Genomic DNA, 15,476 nt, shown 5'->3' on the forward strand with positions numbered 1-15,476 from the left:
TCTTGAAAAATCTTATCAATTAAATTAGTTTTTTAAAGATTAAAATTAATCATATTTATTCTCCAGTTGTTATATTAACAATTTTCATCAACAATTAATAATGTAAAATGTTAATTTGATAACATATATGACACCTAATATGTCCAATAGATATTGACCAAATATATGTATTAAAATCTATTAATTTAGTATCTTTCCTCAAACATAAACCCTAGACATATTAGATGTTATGTAAGTTGTCAATTAACATTCTACATCATTCATCGTTGACGAAAATTATTAATACAATAACTAGAGGACGAATATGATTAATTTAATTTATAATTTTAAGAAACCGATTTGATTAATAAAATTTTTCAAAAATAAATTTAAAAAATATTTTATTTTTTAGAGACTAATTGATTATTAACTCATTAACTTATTTAATATTTCAATTATGAAAAGTAAACAGAAAAAACATACTATTAGGCCCTAAACCATTTGGTACATGCTAGAATCCAACTAAATTTTCTCTAAGATACTAGCAATCTTGGTTTTGTTTGGGAGCAAAAGAACAAAATACATGGTTTTCAGCTTCTTCTGAGGAGGTAGCATTAGTCCATTAATGAGGGTGTGGAAGTTGCTCCTTCTCCAAATTAAAAGCTGAATTATTGATTGATATTTCTATCTAGAACAATATATTGAAGGGAAGGAATATGCACTTGGAATCATGCTTATTACAATGGATGGATCCAACACAAACAGCATAAAAACTTTGTGGTCCCCATCCTTCTTGCTGTCTTCCATGCTTATCTATGGACCACTTTAATTTGTAGTATCAACATGATCACAAACAAGCTCCCAACTCACTCGCTCCAAATAAACGTTACATTTGTTATAAAACGATTATTAAAGAGATTCTAAGTAATTTGAATAAAAATTCACTCTATTTTAGAGGTAGGCATCAAAGTGGTCTTTGAAGTTGTCCTCGAGGATCAAAGTAATCCCTAAAATTAAAAATTTGTCTGAATCGTCCCTGAAGTTGATCTCCGGTACTCATAGTGGTCCTTCCGGTGAATTTCATCAACCTGGCGCAACCAGAAAGCTGAGCTGGCATTGTTGGTGACACGTTAGCAGCCCAACGGCTAGTTGACGTGGCCTAGTAAACGTTTTGGAGTCAATTTGGTCCTTAATTTAAGTTTAAAAACCCTAACCCCCAAATTGAGTCTGTTCTCCTTTCTTCTCCATCGCACACGCTTTTCTCATCTTCTCTCCGTTCCTCTCCATCGCACCAGAGGTGAGTCTTCGGTGTTGTCTTCATCATCGAACACCAGTGTTGATGGCTAGCGTGAGCAACGCAGCTGGGAGCTCCAACAACCCAAGATCATTTGAAAGCATCATGAGGAGGATGAATACAAACAGAGATGTACGTCTGCCAGAATGGTGTGCATGCGGGGCGAGACCAGTGCTGCGATGGTCAGCGACGGATTCTAATCCACGGAGACCGTTCGTGGGTTTCCCAAACTACAATGTAAGTGCTTGATGCTGTTCCTTGTGGTAAATCTAGAGGTTGGTTGATTCACTTTCCTGGGTTTAGACTGCAGGTAAGAGGTGGTGTGGGTTGTTTCTTTGGGTGGACAAAATTCTGGAAGAAGATACGGTGACATGTGATGGTAGAACAAGCTCCTCAAACGACAACGAAGAATGAAAGATGAAGATTGCTTGGAAACTTGGAAGACTAGAGTCTGAAGTTAGAGTTCTGAAAATGGGGGGGATTTTCTTGTTTACATGTATGCTGATGCTGCTGGTTACAGTTGTTGTGTTTGTCTTAAGATTGGATAGGCAGCATAGTCAATTGTATTTAGCCAAAAACTAAGTGAAATGTGATATGCATATGTTGTTCTGTTCATGTAATTTCACTTGTCATTTTGGTTGAAAGGAATGCAGATTAAACTGTTTTACATGACTGTCCAAGAGTAATTTGGAATCTGAATAAAGTAGAGGTTATATGTATACATAACTGTTCCTGCAGGACTAATGGAATCCTCTAATTTTTTTAATCGTAATGGCATATTAGAGAACAACAAAAAGAAAATATGGTACAGCTCAAGTTCAATGAGGCCATAATAATCCATAATCATATATTAATGCAGTAAACATATACAAAATAGGCAAGGAAGAGCCAGGGCAATATTGTGCAAGTCTGTCAGCAGTTCTCAACATATTGAGAACACAAGTTTTGAACAAAAAAAATTCCCAACACTTGGGTTCTAAATGCAAAAAGTACACTGCTTCATCAAAAAAGTTAAACAAAATAATGTTCTGCTAAACATAATAAACCTAGTCTTCATTTTTTGTTTCTTGGTGGTCTGAATCCAGGATTCGGAACAAACTTCATGAAGTTAAAAAGTCTTGTTACGGTCCCTTGTGATGCACCTTGCATAGGATGAGCCGGAGGAAGAGTTATGGGTTGAGTGGTTGCTGGTGGGGTGGCAGCAGGTGGAGTGGTTGCTGCTTGAAAGCTGCTTCCTGGAGTTGCCTTTTCTTGTTTGGATGACTTCCTTTTGGGGAGGCAGTTTTGGTGGCCTCACAGGAGGAGGCAAGACCTATTAGTGAAGACATGTATAATAGTTACTAAAAGTGGAGAAGAACATGCACATAATAAGATTGAATGTGATATAATTTTGTAACCTCTTGAGAGTCATCGGTTTGTGACAATGGTGGTTGACTGGCTTCAAGTTGAATTTCGGTGGGGGGTTCTGGGACAACGCTGGCTTCACCACCATTAGCAGCTGGAGGTTGGACAGCAACAGCCTTAGCAGCAGTAGCAGCCACCTCATCAGCAGCTCTCTTTCCGCAGTTTCTCTTGGTGTGTCCTGATTCACCACAATAACGACAGTGACCTTTTTGATAGATTCTTTTCATCTTCTTCCTCTGCTTTTTACCCCCACTTGGCTCCTCATATGCATTCTTTCTTCTTTTTTTCGTAAGTGGACCTGGTTTCTTTTTTAATTTAGGTGCTTGTGGTCTGTTATGTGGTGACTTTTCCCATAGGGCTTGACCTGAAATTGGGTTGATATGGAAGGCATATGTGTTATTATATGCCTCCATTGTCAGCCATTGGTGACAAAATTCATCTGGTCTTCTACCAACCCTTGCCAATGCAGCACAAGCATGCACACACGGCATCCCTAAATAACATTATCATAAGTCCAAATATTACCAATATTAAGCCAACAGTCAAGAAAAAAAATAACAATGGAAGAAACTGGTAAAAGTAGCTCACCACTCAATTGCCAAAAATCACATGTGCAAAGCCTCTTTTCCAGATCAACAACCATGATAGTCGGCCACCCGTGAACCTCGAATTTCTCGTACTCAGAGTCACCAGACCACATCGGGACCCAACTCTTTTACTCCTTCCTTATTTTTTCCAATCTGCTGCGCTGTATAGGTGGTAGAATACCATTGTTGGAATTAAGCTTCACTTTGTTCCTAGCGATTGACCTCATTGCATACAGTCTGACTTCCTCTAACAGTGTAATGATAGGTTTGGTTCTAGCTTCTTTGATCCTTGAGTTGAAGACTTCACAAGCATTGTTGCAATATTGTCTATTTTAGGTGCGTTGCTGAAGAAAGTCCGGCTCCAAGAGTCTCTAGGTCACTTGTTCAAATACTCCCAAGCTTTCTTGTTAACTCTCTCAATCTTTTTTATACTTTCTAGGAACCCATCTTGGCTGGTGCACCTTGCACACTCCCATAGCAACCCTCTCAACTAGAGATCTTTCCACTGCTTATTGAAGTTCTTCCATAAGTGCCACACACAGAATCTGTGATGGACACCAGGAAAAACTTCCTTAACAGCATGGATTAGGTCCTGATTTCAAAAAAGAAAATAGTGACATACAAGTTATCGAGCATCAAACTGATCCCTTTAGTTTTATAAGTGACATCTATTTGGTCCCCTAAGTTTTATGAGTGACATCAACTTGGTCCCTTAAGTTTTATAAGTGACATCAATTTAGTCCCTGTTCGTTGCAGTACATATCAGTTCAATATATATATACCAGTTCATCCAGCAGTAGTCCATCTATTTAGGCAAAGCATTTGTACATTACAGCAAAATTATACAACAACACAGCAGTTCATTACAACACAGCAGTTCAGCATATGTAAAACAAAATTATACAACAACAAAACAACAAAAACATGGACCAGCCTATACAAATAATATCAGAGCAGCCTATACAAATTATGTACTCTATGCAATTACTCATGTTAAAATTAGAGCAGCCTATACAAATTATACAACAACAAAATTTAAATAAAAAATGGATAAAACGTACCTTCTGCATATCTGAAATGAAACAGAGCTTGTTTTGCTTATAATCTCTCAAGTCTTGGTGAAGTAATTCCAAGAACCACCTCCAATTTTTAGTATTTTCAATAGGGAAAATTGCATATGCAATCACATATATGTGATTGTTTGCATCTTGTCCAATTGCAGACAAGATCTGGCCACCATGCTGGGTCTTCAGAAAAGCTCCATCCAAGCCTATGAGGGGTCTGCAGCCAGCCAAAAATCCCTTCTTACAGGCATCCAAGCAGATGTACATCTTTTCAAATATTGGTTCATCATCAGGGTTGGGCTGAGGGATAACTCCAACTGTGACAGTAGAGCCTGGGTTACTCCTAAGCAGTGTAAGCCCATAATCCCTTACCATCCTATACTGGGCAGCAGCATCACCATACACAACAGCCCTAGCATCTCCTAAGGCCCTAGTCAGTGAACACTTGCTAAGTTCCAAGTCACATTTTGTCTTAAAATACTGAGCAGCCTTACAGTGTCTTAAGTTAGGATATTTTTGTAGCTTCTTTACCAATTTTCCTACCAGCCACTTTCTAGTAGCCAATCTATTTTTGGTTTCCCTTGCACAAGTGTGATCATCTTTGAACGTCTTGATCTGCCAGTAATTGTTCTCAGTGTTGTTAGCAGCATAGACAAGCCATCCACAGTTCTCATCCTTACACACTGCTCTCATCCTTACATTATCATTCTTTTTAAACCAAATCCTCCGACCCTCCTGTATACAATATTCACGCACAGCCTCTTTGAACTCCATCTTTGTAGTAAATGTCATTCCAACAGCAAGCCTAAGCTTCCCAAACCTACCTACATCTCTAAACACAGGGAAAACCTCATCCGAATCAACCTCCTCCAATTCATCCTCAGAATTTGGAGGAGTCTTCAGTTCTTCTGAGTGCCATGAGTCTCCACCATCAGATTCCTCATAACTTTCATCTTGGGCATCATCATATGTTCCCATGGACCCGAACCTAGGAATTGGTCCAAAAAAATGTGCATTATCCTCAGAGCCTGAGTCAGCACACACAGGACCATCATCCTCAACCATTACATCCCTCTTTTGTTTAGAAGTTTTCTTAGCTTTCCTGGTTCTCTCCTTCACATTTATCTTTTTATTTCCTGCTAATCTCTCCACACCCACATCTTCCTCACTAGACACTAAATCACCATCAGGCCGATATGGTTCATCCTCCTCACAACCATCACTCGCTTCACTATCTGAGGAATCCTCTGAACTAGACAATGCAACATGTTCTGTTTGGGCTGTTTTCCTTTATCATTACCTCTTACACTAGCTCCAATAGCAGCTGCTCTTGTTAATGGCCTCCTTCCACATGGTTTTGGTGTTGCAGATTTTACATTCCTAGTCCCTCTTCTTGGTACAGCAGACTTCTTGGACTCTTTTGATTTCGACCATGGTTTAGGCATTTCAGTTGGTAGCGACATTTTTTTGGGTGGATTTTTCGGCTTGGTTTTACTGGGCTGAGTCACTGTTTTTGGGGGTGGATTGGGGTTTGGCATAGGAGTTGCAGTGGGGTGGTGGTGTATTTTTTTGGCTGGTTTACTAACAGTAATTGAAATAGGTGGAAGCTTTGTAGTTGAGTTTGGTTTTTCGGTGGGAATAGTGCTGTGAATTGGTACAGAGGTTGTAGTAGATGCTGCTGTGGTGGGAATTGGCTCTGCATTATCATTGGTGGTGGGATTTGGGGTGGGATTCAAATCCTGTATCACCAAACCTCCTTCCCTTTAGATGAAACTGCCTCTTCTTCCTCAATGTAAAGAGGTTCTGAGACTCCATGTTCATAGTAAACATGAACAACCCCCTTGTTCTGCTGACCAAGGTAGCACATCTCCATTAGCTCCTTGTCATTTGTTAGAACCCTTAGACCATTTTGCAACGGCCTATTAGGAACCAGCCACCATGTTTGAGTGACCTTGTCATATCCAAGATCCTTGTGGTAGTCTCGGACAAAGAAGACGTCCAGTTTGTCTGTATCAACTCCTGGAAACTCAGAGACATCTCCACCATTGTAAGTCACACCTCCATCATCAGTGATGAATGATCCTCCATGGTGAAATAGGATGGTAAGCAAATCATCACCCATCTGCAATTTAATTTTTTTTATCTTATATCAGCCTCCCTAAACTTCAAGCACATTACCAACTTACTACCTCCATAACTAAAACTACAACAGCAGTAAACCCTTGGACAAAAAAACAAGTTTCCGTCTTAACAAAAACCCCCTTACTTAGCCTAGCCATTAAAAAACCTCCTCCCGATCAAACCCTAGCCAATACCTCAAAACACAAGCATGCATTCCAACACAAAACACTCCAAGAAAACGTTTTTTCCCCTTCTGAAGAATAGATTAACAACAAAATTCAAAAAACAGAGCTTCACCACACATTTAAATTTTTTTGCGTACCTTTATCAGAGAAACCCGTCTTCACAACTCTCTGCCTGATGCAGATGATGAAGGCGATCCTCTGGAGCTTACGTTCTCCACCCAAATACGCTCTGGTGAAGGCAACAGCATTGGCGCCACTGAAGAAGGTAACGGAGAAGAAGATAACTCTGCTTTGTGTTATGTTTGTGTGTTTGAGTGTGGGAGACGAGACGTTAGTGAAACGTTGAGGGTGGGGTTTTTTTTTCGCATAAAACGACGACGTTTTATGCCTTTTTGGCGCCACCCAACAAACGACGTCGTTTTGGCCTGCTAACGTATCACCAACGATGCCAACTTAGCTTTCCGGTTGCGCCAGGTGGACGAAATTCACCAGAAGGACCACTATGAGTACCAGAGATCAATTTCAGGGACGATCTAGACAAATTTTTAACTTCAGGGATTACTTTGATTCTCGAGAACAACTTCAAGGACCACTTTGATGCTACCTCCTCTATTTTATTAAAGAGATTCTTATCTTATTACTTCTACTTAGGAGTTAGGAATGAGTAGTATTTTTTAAATATGTACACATTAGTAATCTCTTTAAGAAAGGGAAGCAGCAGTAGAATCTTGCTGCTGTGCTTTATATCCAGGGGCGGAGCTAGGTGGTAGGAAAGGGGAGCGATGACCTCCTCTAATTTTAATTTTTTACATATAAATTATATATAAATTTCAGTTTAGTTCTTTTTTAAAATTTTATTTTAGTCTTAATTTATTGTATAAATATTTTTAACTCCTCTAATATTTTATCTAGCTCCACCTCTGTTTATATCTCAATTATTCATCTAAATTAGAAAGAAGAATCTTGGAGGATATCAACCACATTAAGATAAAATGGAGTAAAAATAACCAAACATTATATTCCAAGTCTCTCTCAACTCTGATTATAGTGTTCATTTTGATAGCAGGACATATATATTCTATAAACATACATCAGACATTAATTAAATATAAATATATATGCTGATGTGATGAGAGTATATACATTGAATGAAGGACTAAAATCTTTTCTTCTATAAAAGCAAAAATATATAAGGATAATTTTTTTCTTTTGGCATGAATATGTTTATCAATTGAAACTGGAACTACATACAAATATTAGAGAATTTAATCAAACTATATATAAAAAGTATATTAATCTAAAATAATTAAAAAATTTTAATTATTCTATCATTTAATTTCTTATCATTTTAAGAAATTTTTAGTTTGGTCATCCTTATTATTTAAAAGTTTATAATTAAATCTATACGTTAGATAAAACTTAAAAAAAATTCAATTAGTCCTTGTTAATTTTTTTTTTGAAAAATATGAAATATTCTTGGAGTATTTATTTTTTATATTTGATGTAAGGTGAATTACGAATATTTTATAATTATTATTCTTTTTAAATAACTACTAGTAAGAATTTAACTAAAAATTTTATCTAACTAATATACGTATAAATTTTTTTATTAGTTAAGTTGAACTAAATTAGTCTAATATCAATAAAAAAAAATTGTCACTCTCACTCACCGACTCACTCAAATTTTATTGTTCAATTTAATTAAACTTAGTTCACAAAAAATCTTACACGTGTAGTATATCTCTTTTTATCTAGTACATCTATCTAATTATAAACTTTTATATTACAAGAACTTGATTAAATAATTAGTTAAACTATGTGAACTAACAAAATAATCAAACTAAAAAATAATTTACAATTATTCATCTCTTTTTATTTCCAACATAATTAAATATCACTGTTTAATATATGTTCTAAAACAAGTATTCAACTATTCATTATCGACTATTCAATTACAAAAGCTAGTTTTATAATATGATGGCATAATTTTTAAAAAAATAGATAATATAATTTATTATCTCAACTAACTATTGAAAATAAGAAAAAAAACTATTAATTTCTTTTATGTTTAAAAAACTAATTTTCTTTTATTACGGTCATAAAGTTCACTACCCTTGTTTATTGATTTTTTAATTGAATTGGATTATTTATTTATTTATTTTTAATATAAAATCAAATTTTTAGTATGGTAATTATTATTACTATTATTATATCAAATTTAATAAAATAACTTTCTTAACATAAACTTAAGAAAATAATTTATGTTTTATTATGAAATAAACACAATTCAACAATAGTGAAATATATATATATATATATATATATAACGAGATTATGTATTTGGTACATACAAAAAATTAATTATTTATATAAAATACATGTTAAAATATAAAATATAAATTAAAAATAATTTAATTAATATATATATATATATATATAAATATAATGATTAATTTAAAGTTTAATTATTCTTTTCGTTTCTATATATAGTTTTATTAAATTTTTAATTATATCTTTATATTTTTTTGTTAGAATTAATAAAATATTATGTTAAACAAAATAAATATGCCTGGATTAAATATTCCGTATAATTTAATAGAATATTTTGTTAATTCTAATATTTTTATTACGGTATGAATTTAGTTACAAAATTTAATATAGTATATAGAAACGAAATTGAAAAAAATATAAATCTAATTAAAAATTTGATAAAACTATAAGAATCGGTAGAATAATTAAACTTTAATTTAATGACATTTTTTAGTACACCGTTAGTATCCATATAACATTTTTACAAATTTACTTATTGTCACAGATAAACTACAAAAAATGTATTTGAATAATTTTGTTGCTGAGAAGAATATACCCAAATTTTGTTATTGATAAAAATACTCTCAAATAATTTTAAAATACGACAAAAATATTTAATATTAAATATGTATTTCTAAAAAAATACTTAGAACTTGAATTTTGATGCAATTTTTCGCAAGCATAATTAGAAAGTTCAGATATTTTTATTCTTAAATTTTGGTGATTTTTCGCTAGCTATATATTTTTTGTAATTTTTTAAAAGTATTATTAGTTGTTGACAAAAACACACAAAAAATCTATACTTAACGGAAAATCACAAATTTTAAGAATAAAAATATCTCAATTTTCTAATCATACTTATAAAAAATTACATTAAAATTCAATCTCTAAAACATTTTTTGAGAATACATATTTAATGTTGGGTATTTTTATCGCATTTTTAAATAATTTAAAAACATTTTTGACAATAACAAAATTTAAATACATTTTCATCAACAACAAAATTATTCGAATACATTTTTTTGTGATTTATCCTATTATCACTCGCTTGTTCAATAGAATAATAAGAGAAGAAAGGATAATTAAGCAGAATCCTAAACCATGAGAGTTACTCATGAACTGTTCCCCCCACCCCCACAATACCTAATTCAGATATGAGAAGTTATAATCTTTAAAAATGTCCTACGAAATTAGTTGTGATATTACAAGTTTGCAGGTGAAGGGAAATGAGAGTCTTCAATGGCACTTGTGCAGGACCACAATTACAATCAGAGGCATTATCCCAGCACACAGAATAATAATAGTAATATAATGCAAATCACTCTCATACAAACAATACTCATTTAACTTTAACTGTTCAGGCTACGTGGTTCAATGTGAACCATCAAATCTTAACCATGAGAAGAAAGAAACAATTACATTCCTGCTGAACTCAAGTGCTTCCACTGTTATTCACTTATTCCACCAATGGCTGAGCTTCAAAGCTACAAAGTAGGACCAGCCTTCCCATGTCAGACTTGATCTCGAGAATACTTATTTTAATTTTAATTATTTACAAATTACAATAGACCATTAAATAGTGAAGAAGATGAAAAGAGTTCTTTTTTTTTCTTCTTCTTCTTTCACTTACCTATGGCCATTGCCCATTAGTACTACCTTAACGTTTATTAAATTAATTTAATGATTGTTTTTCCCCAAGTGACATCCTTTCTTGGGCCCTTTTCATTTATAAGTGTATGTGTCTCTCTCTCCACCTTATCTAGAGCAAGCTGTGAAGGCAAGTTTGCATATTCGCCCCCACTTTCACATTATTCAACCAAAAAAGTCTCATTTTTTCTGGTGAGAGGGCCTAGCTTAGGTAGTGCTTCCTTCTCTTTAATTAGCTCCATGCATGGTTGAAGGAACCAACAAAGCCTCCACTCTTATTCTTCTTCTCCTTCTGTGCTGCTGCTGCTAATTGGTACTAATTAATGGCAAACTCTTAACTAATTAACTTTTCTTCATGCCTTTTTATTCCCCATCATCACTTGTTTTGATGCTTTGCTTTGCAATGTTTTCACATTTTGTAGGAGCTGTGAAAATGGGAGAAAGAGGGAGCTTTATGCTCTGATTAGAGTTCTAAAAAAGAAGAAAAAAAATACATATTGTTTGAGAGTTTTGTTATAATGCCACCAGTTCCACTTGCTCCCTACCCAACACCATCGGTTCCATATACTACGCCTCCATCAAATGGTATCTTCCTCACTCTTTCTCTCTGTTTGGGAAATTCCAATTTGAAGACTAATATTCTAATTTATTGTGAAACACCTTAGTGACGTTTGGATTTGATTTAATAAGTGGTTAGATGTTGATATTATTATGAATAAATAGATAATGTGAAAACGTGAATGGTCTAAGTAGGTGCACAGAGTCAACTTGTGTGTTCCGGTTGCAGAAACCTACTGATGTATCCAGTTGGAGCCACGTCAGTGTGTTGTGCAGTTTGCAATGCAGTGACAGCAGTGCCACCACCTGGTATGATCCAATTCACAAATTTCTCTGTTTTGTTTGTTTCTCAAAAGAACCAAGCATTTTATTAATGTGTGCAGGCACAGAAATGGCCCAGTTAATTTGTGGAGGATGTCACACTTTACTGATGTACATCCGCGGAGCGACAAGTGTACAATGCTCTTGTTGCCACACCGTCAATCTAGCACTGGAAGGTACGATGATGTTATTATGGGTTTATTATGTCTATCTATCTAAATGTTTTGTTAATGTATGGTTGTGATTGTTGTAACAGCAAATCAAGTGGCGCATGTTAATTGTGGCAACTGTAGGATGTTGCTGATGTACCAATATGGAGCAAGATCCGTGAAATGTGCGGTCTGCAGTTTTGTAACCTCTGTTGGGGTCAGTACACACTGCTTTTCTCTTCAGTTTCAACTTCATAATCAACTTAGCTTCCCCGCAAATCACACCTAATAATCACTTGCTAAATATCGTATTTTTTTATTACTAGTGGAGTAAATAGTCAAATTAGTCCAGATCATTCATTTTTTAAATTAGTTTATAAAAAAAAGTTTATTGATATGGTACGTTAATTAATATTACTACACATACCTAGTAGTCCTAATTAACTACTAATATGATTAATTTAATAAATTAGATCAAATCAATTCCAAATTAAAAAATTTTAATATCTCAAGTTTTTTTTTTCAATTAGGTTTTGATTTGATCTAAATTCATAAATTTATTATGTTAATAGTCAATTGAGACTTTTAGAAATGTGTTGTGATGTCACTTATGGTGCCATATTAACGCATTTTGACACTATCAATAAAAAAAATGGAAAAAGAACTACTACTAATTTAAAATCTTTAAAGGACGAATTTGATTAAAACAAAATTTTTGAAGACCAAATTAAAAAACGAGTGATCTTTTATAGACTAATTTAACCATTTATTTATTATTAGTAGTAAGCTAATATGAATTGAAAATTAGTATTCTAGGAAGTGAAACTTACCATCTGAAATTGATAGTTAAAAGTAATTAGATGATATTTTAGTTAAACAAAATTATTTGTTATAAGGTATATATTGGTGTTATGGTTTAATATGATGTAACTGGGAATGATGCATTGCAGGACTCATCAACAAGCACCACAGAGCAGAAATTCAGCACTTGATAACTCAGCACAAGCTCTAAAAACCTTGGTTTTGCTATTGACATATATATATATATAAACACCATATTACATATGATATATTATAATATATCACCCTTGAGAGAATAACAAGCGCATAAAAGACGAGTACGATGGAGGAGATTCTCTTCACATGTATAGAGCTATTTTTCCCTCGAGTGATTTGATTAAATAGTTTTGGTATTATTATTGGGGTGTAAGGATAAACTATTTATCATTATATGTTTTTCCTGCTTCTGGGTGCTTTTGAAGAAATTTAATTTTTTGTTGTATTTTTTCTCCCCTGCCCCTTCAAACAACAAAAGGTCCAAGTACGGCCACCGAATCTTGGTTTTCATTACATAAAACGCCACAGCCCACATGGGTCCATAAATTCGACAGGATAACATCTGAGTGTGAAATCCAACATACATACAGATTCCTGTTCAAAATCCATAGTACTTGCAATAATTTATGATCCAACTTAGTGACTTACAAGAGAAAATCACTAGATTTTGACATCATAAATACTAGAAATCTGTCTAGTAATATATATTTTTTATGAATTAAATATATAATAGTAACAAATTTGAAATTATTTTAGTAAATCTTTAATATTCTAATAAGTTTTTGGGTTTGAGTCTGCAAAATAGTAAAAATATATTTTTTATAATTTATAAATAATAGAAAAATATTTAAAAGTATTAGTTCATTCTCTTAATTTTTTTCTTCTAATTTTAAAATAAGTTCTTTTATCATTTTGATATTAAAAATAACATATATTTCAATTTTTATTTATTCAAATATTTAATCATTATTCTATATAATAAAGAGTATTTTAGAAAAAGAAATTTATGCATCAAACTCCTCCCATATCATTTTTATATCAGAGATAGAATATATATCAAAACGGTGATTCTCGTTTAAATTTTACTATTAAGACTAAAAAGTTCCACCTTGAGCTTGGTAAAATGAGAAAATAACAGTTTAATCATCTATGAATCAAGATAGTAAAACTTATACGTTATCAAAGTTTAAAATTTAATAGTGATTAAACCATCACTTTTTTACTTTCTAATTTTTTCATGAGAGGATCATTTTTCATGTAAGTGTTAGATTAAAAGCTTATATGCCATGGCTCATATCTAAGAAAAATTCATCTCAATTCAAAATTGTTTGGTATCTTTTTTAATATATACTATAAAATCGACCTAATATATTTATTCGAAATATACATAAATAAAGTGTTCTTTAATTACATTTTTATTGATGTCCGATTTGGTGAAATCTAGTAGAGATGATATTCATTGTATGTTATTTATGATTTAATAATTAGATAAAATATTTATCATCTAAAATGCTATAAGCGACATAATTTTACATAAATTGACATAGGTTTCATTTTATCCTAACTCTAATTGTGTATATATATATTCACAGTTCGAAATAGATATATATCCAAATTTAACCCCCAAAGATAAAAGCCTAATAATATCTTATGTTTTGTTGCTAAAAGCAAACATGAAAAGATCCAAAATAAGTCCAATGCATTAATTAATTTCACCTGTCCCAACTCCTGTAGTTGTCACCCCCAACTTCCAAGTTGATTATAGCCAATGGACCAATTCTGTGGAACAATGTGAGAGAAGATTGTGCCCCACAATCTAAGTTCCATGGTTACTAACAACTGATTTTTGACTTGCATGACTGGTGCCACCAGTATTCTAGGAAGGCAAATTGATTAATCGATAGTCGCATTCCCATTCAAATTTTGAGGCTATTATTATCAAAATATGAATGTGACCATAGTGCAACTTTTCAATTAAATTTTTCATGAGACAGAAAACTGTGGTGAAGAGAGCAAACATTTTGATCTCTAAAGAATTTTGGACAAGATATTTTAGTTTTTAACTAAAATTAATTATTCGATTGGTCCCTAATAATTAGTTCCGTTAGTCACTTAGATCATTTGCTCTGTCAACTCTAACGAAGACAAAATAGTCTCTAGTAATTTTAATAGCGAACAAATGGTCTCTAACCTTCTCTGTTCGAAAACGACACTGTCTTCCTCCAATTTCTATCATATCTCGCATATATCGCATAGCTCTAACTGTTTAACTCATCAACTTCAAGTTACACAATGTACACTCTGCAACTTCAATGTTTACAAGAATAAAAATATTCAATTTGTTCTTAACCAATTCATACTAAAAAAACTAATGACTATGTCTCTCAAGTACTTGTCGTCTTCGATGGATCCTATGAATCTAGACAGCAAGTCCAATTTGTTAAGACCCGTCGTCGTCGTCACTATCTCCCTCCTCCTCTACCCTATTATCTCCATGGCCATCTTGTCTACCACTCTGATCGCTTCATTTAGCTTCTTCTCCGAACCAATGTTCAGTAATTACTTCAGTTTCGATATAAGCAGCGATGACGATATTGCTCGCTGTACTGATAGCTTGGATGCAAGGTCGAAACTGTTTGCCAGCTTGGACTCGAAGGAATGAAGCACTCAGGGTCCATTCCAAATGAGAATTTGCATATGATGTCGAAGGAGAATCTTCTCATGATGTCCTAATGACCAATAATCTATATTGCTTGTTGGAGAGTAGAGAAAGGCGTGTCCTTGGGATAGTTGAGGAACTTGGTCTTGAAGATGTAGTGGATGTTATCGGGGTTGGAGGTGATGCTGTTATCAGGACGTGGAGGTGAATGTTTCTGGTGGGTAAAGTGCGGAGGAGGTAGATGTACCAGTCACAGAGATTTAGGAAGTGTGTGGTCCATGATATGTTGAGGTAGGTGCGACACGCGTGACAATTACACTATGACTTGATCTTAAAGCTGAAGAGGAGGAAGGAAAAGATG

General features: G+C 33.6%; 1 protein-coding gene across 1 annotated transcript; it reads left to right on the forward strand.

Moving 5' to 3' along the window:
* Positions 1–10,274: 10,274 nt before the first annotated feature.
* LOC112800428 (protein LOL1-like) lies at positions 10,275–12,884 on the forward strand. The gene is made up of 6 exons (XM_025842697.3): positions 10,275–10,904; positions 11,014–11,176; positions 11,345–11,458; positions 11,533–11,646; positions 11,727–11,836; positions 12,570–12,884. The coding sequence occupies exons 2-6, from the start codon at positions 11,110–11,112 to the stop codon at positions 12,609–12,611; spliced, it is 447 nt and encodes a 148-aa protein (XP_025698482.1). The 5' UTR covers positions 10,275–10,904; positions 11,014–11,109; the 3' UTR covers positions 12,612–12,884.
* The last annotated feature ends 2,592 nt before the right edge of the window (positions 12,885–15,476 follow it).

This window comes from Arachis hypogaea, chromosome 5 (assembly GCF_003086295.3).
Source record: "Arachis hypogaea cultivar Tifrunner chromosome 5, arahy.Tifrunner.gnm2.J5K5, whole genome shotgun sequence".
Taxonomy (NCBI): Eukaryota; Viridiplantae; Streptophyta; class Magnoliopsida; order Fabales; family Fabaceae; genus Arachis; species Arachis hypogaea.

Coding starts and splice junctions, on each gene's coding strand:
- LOC112800428 (XM_025842697.3), top strand. CDS start 11,110: ATGCCACCAGTTCCACTTGCTCCCTACCCAACACCATCGGTTCCATAT. Junction 11,459..11,532: donor GACAGCAGTGCCACCACCTG/GTATGATCCAAT, acceptor TAATGTGTGCAG/GCACAGAAATGGCCCAGTTA. Junction 11,647..11,726: donor CGTCAATCTAGCACTGGAAG/GTACGATGATGT, acceptor TTGTTGTAACAG/CAAATCAAGTGGCGCATGTT.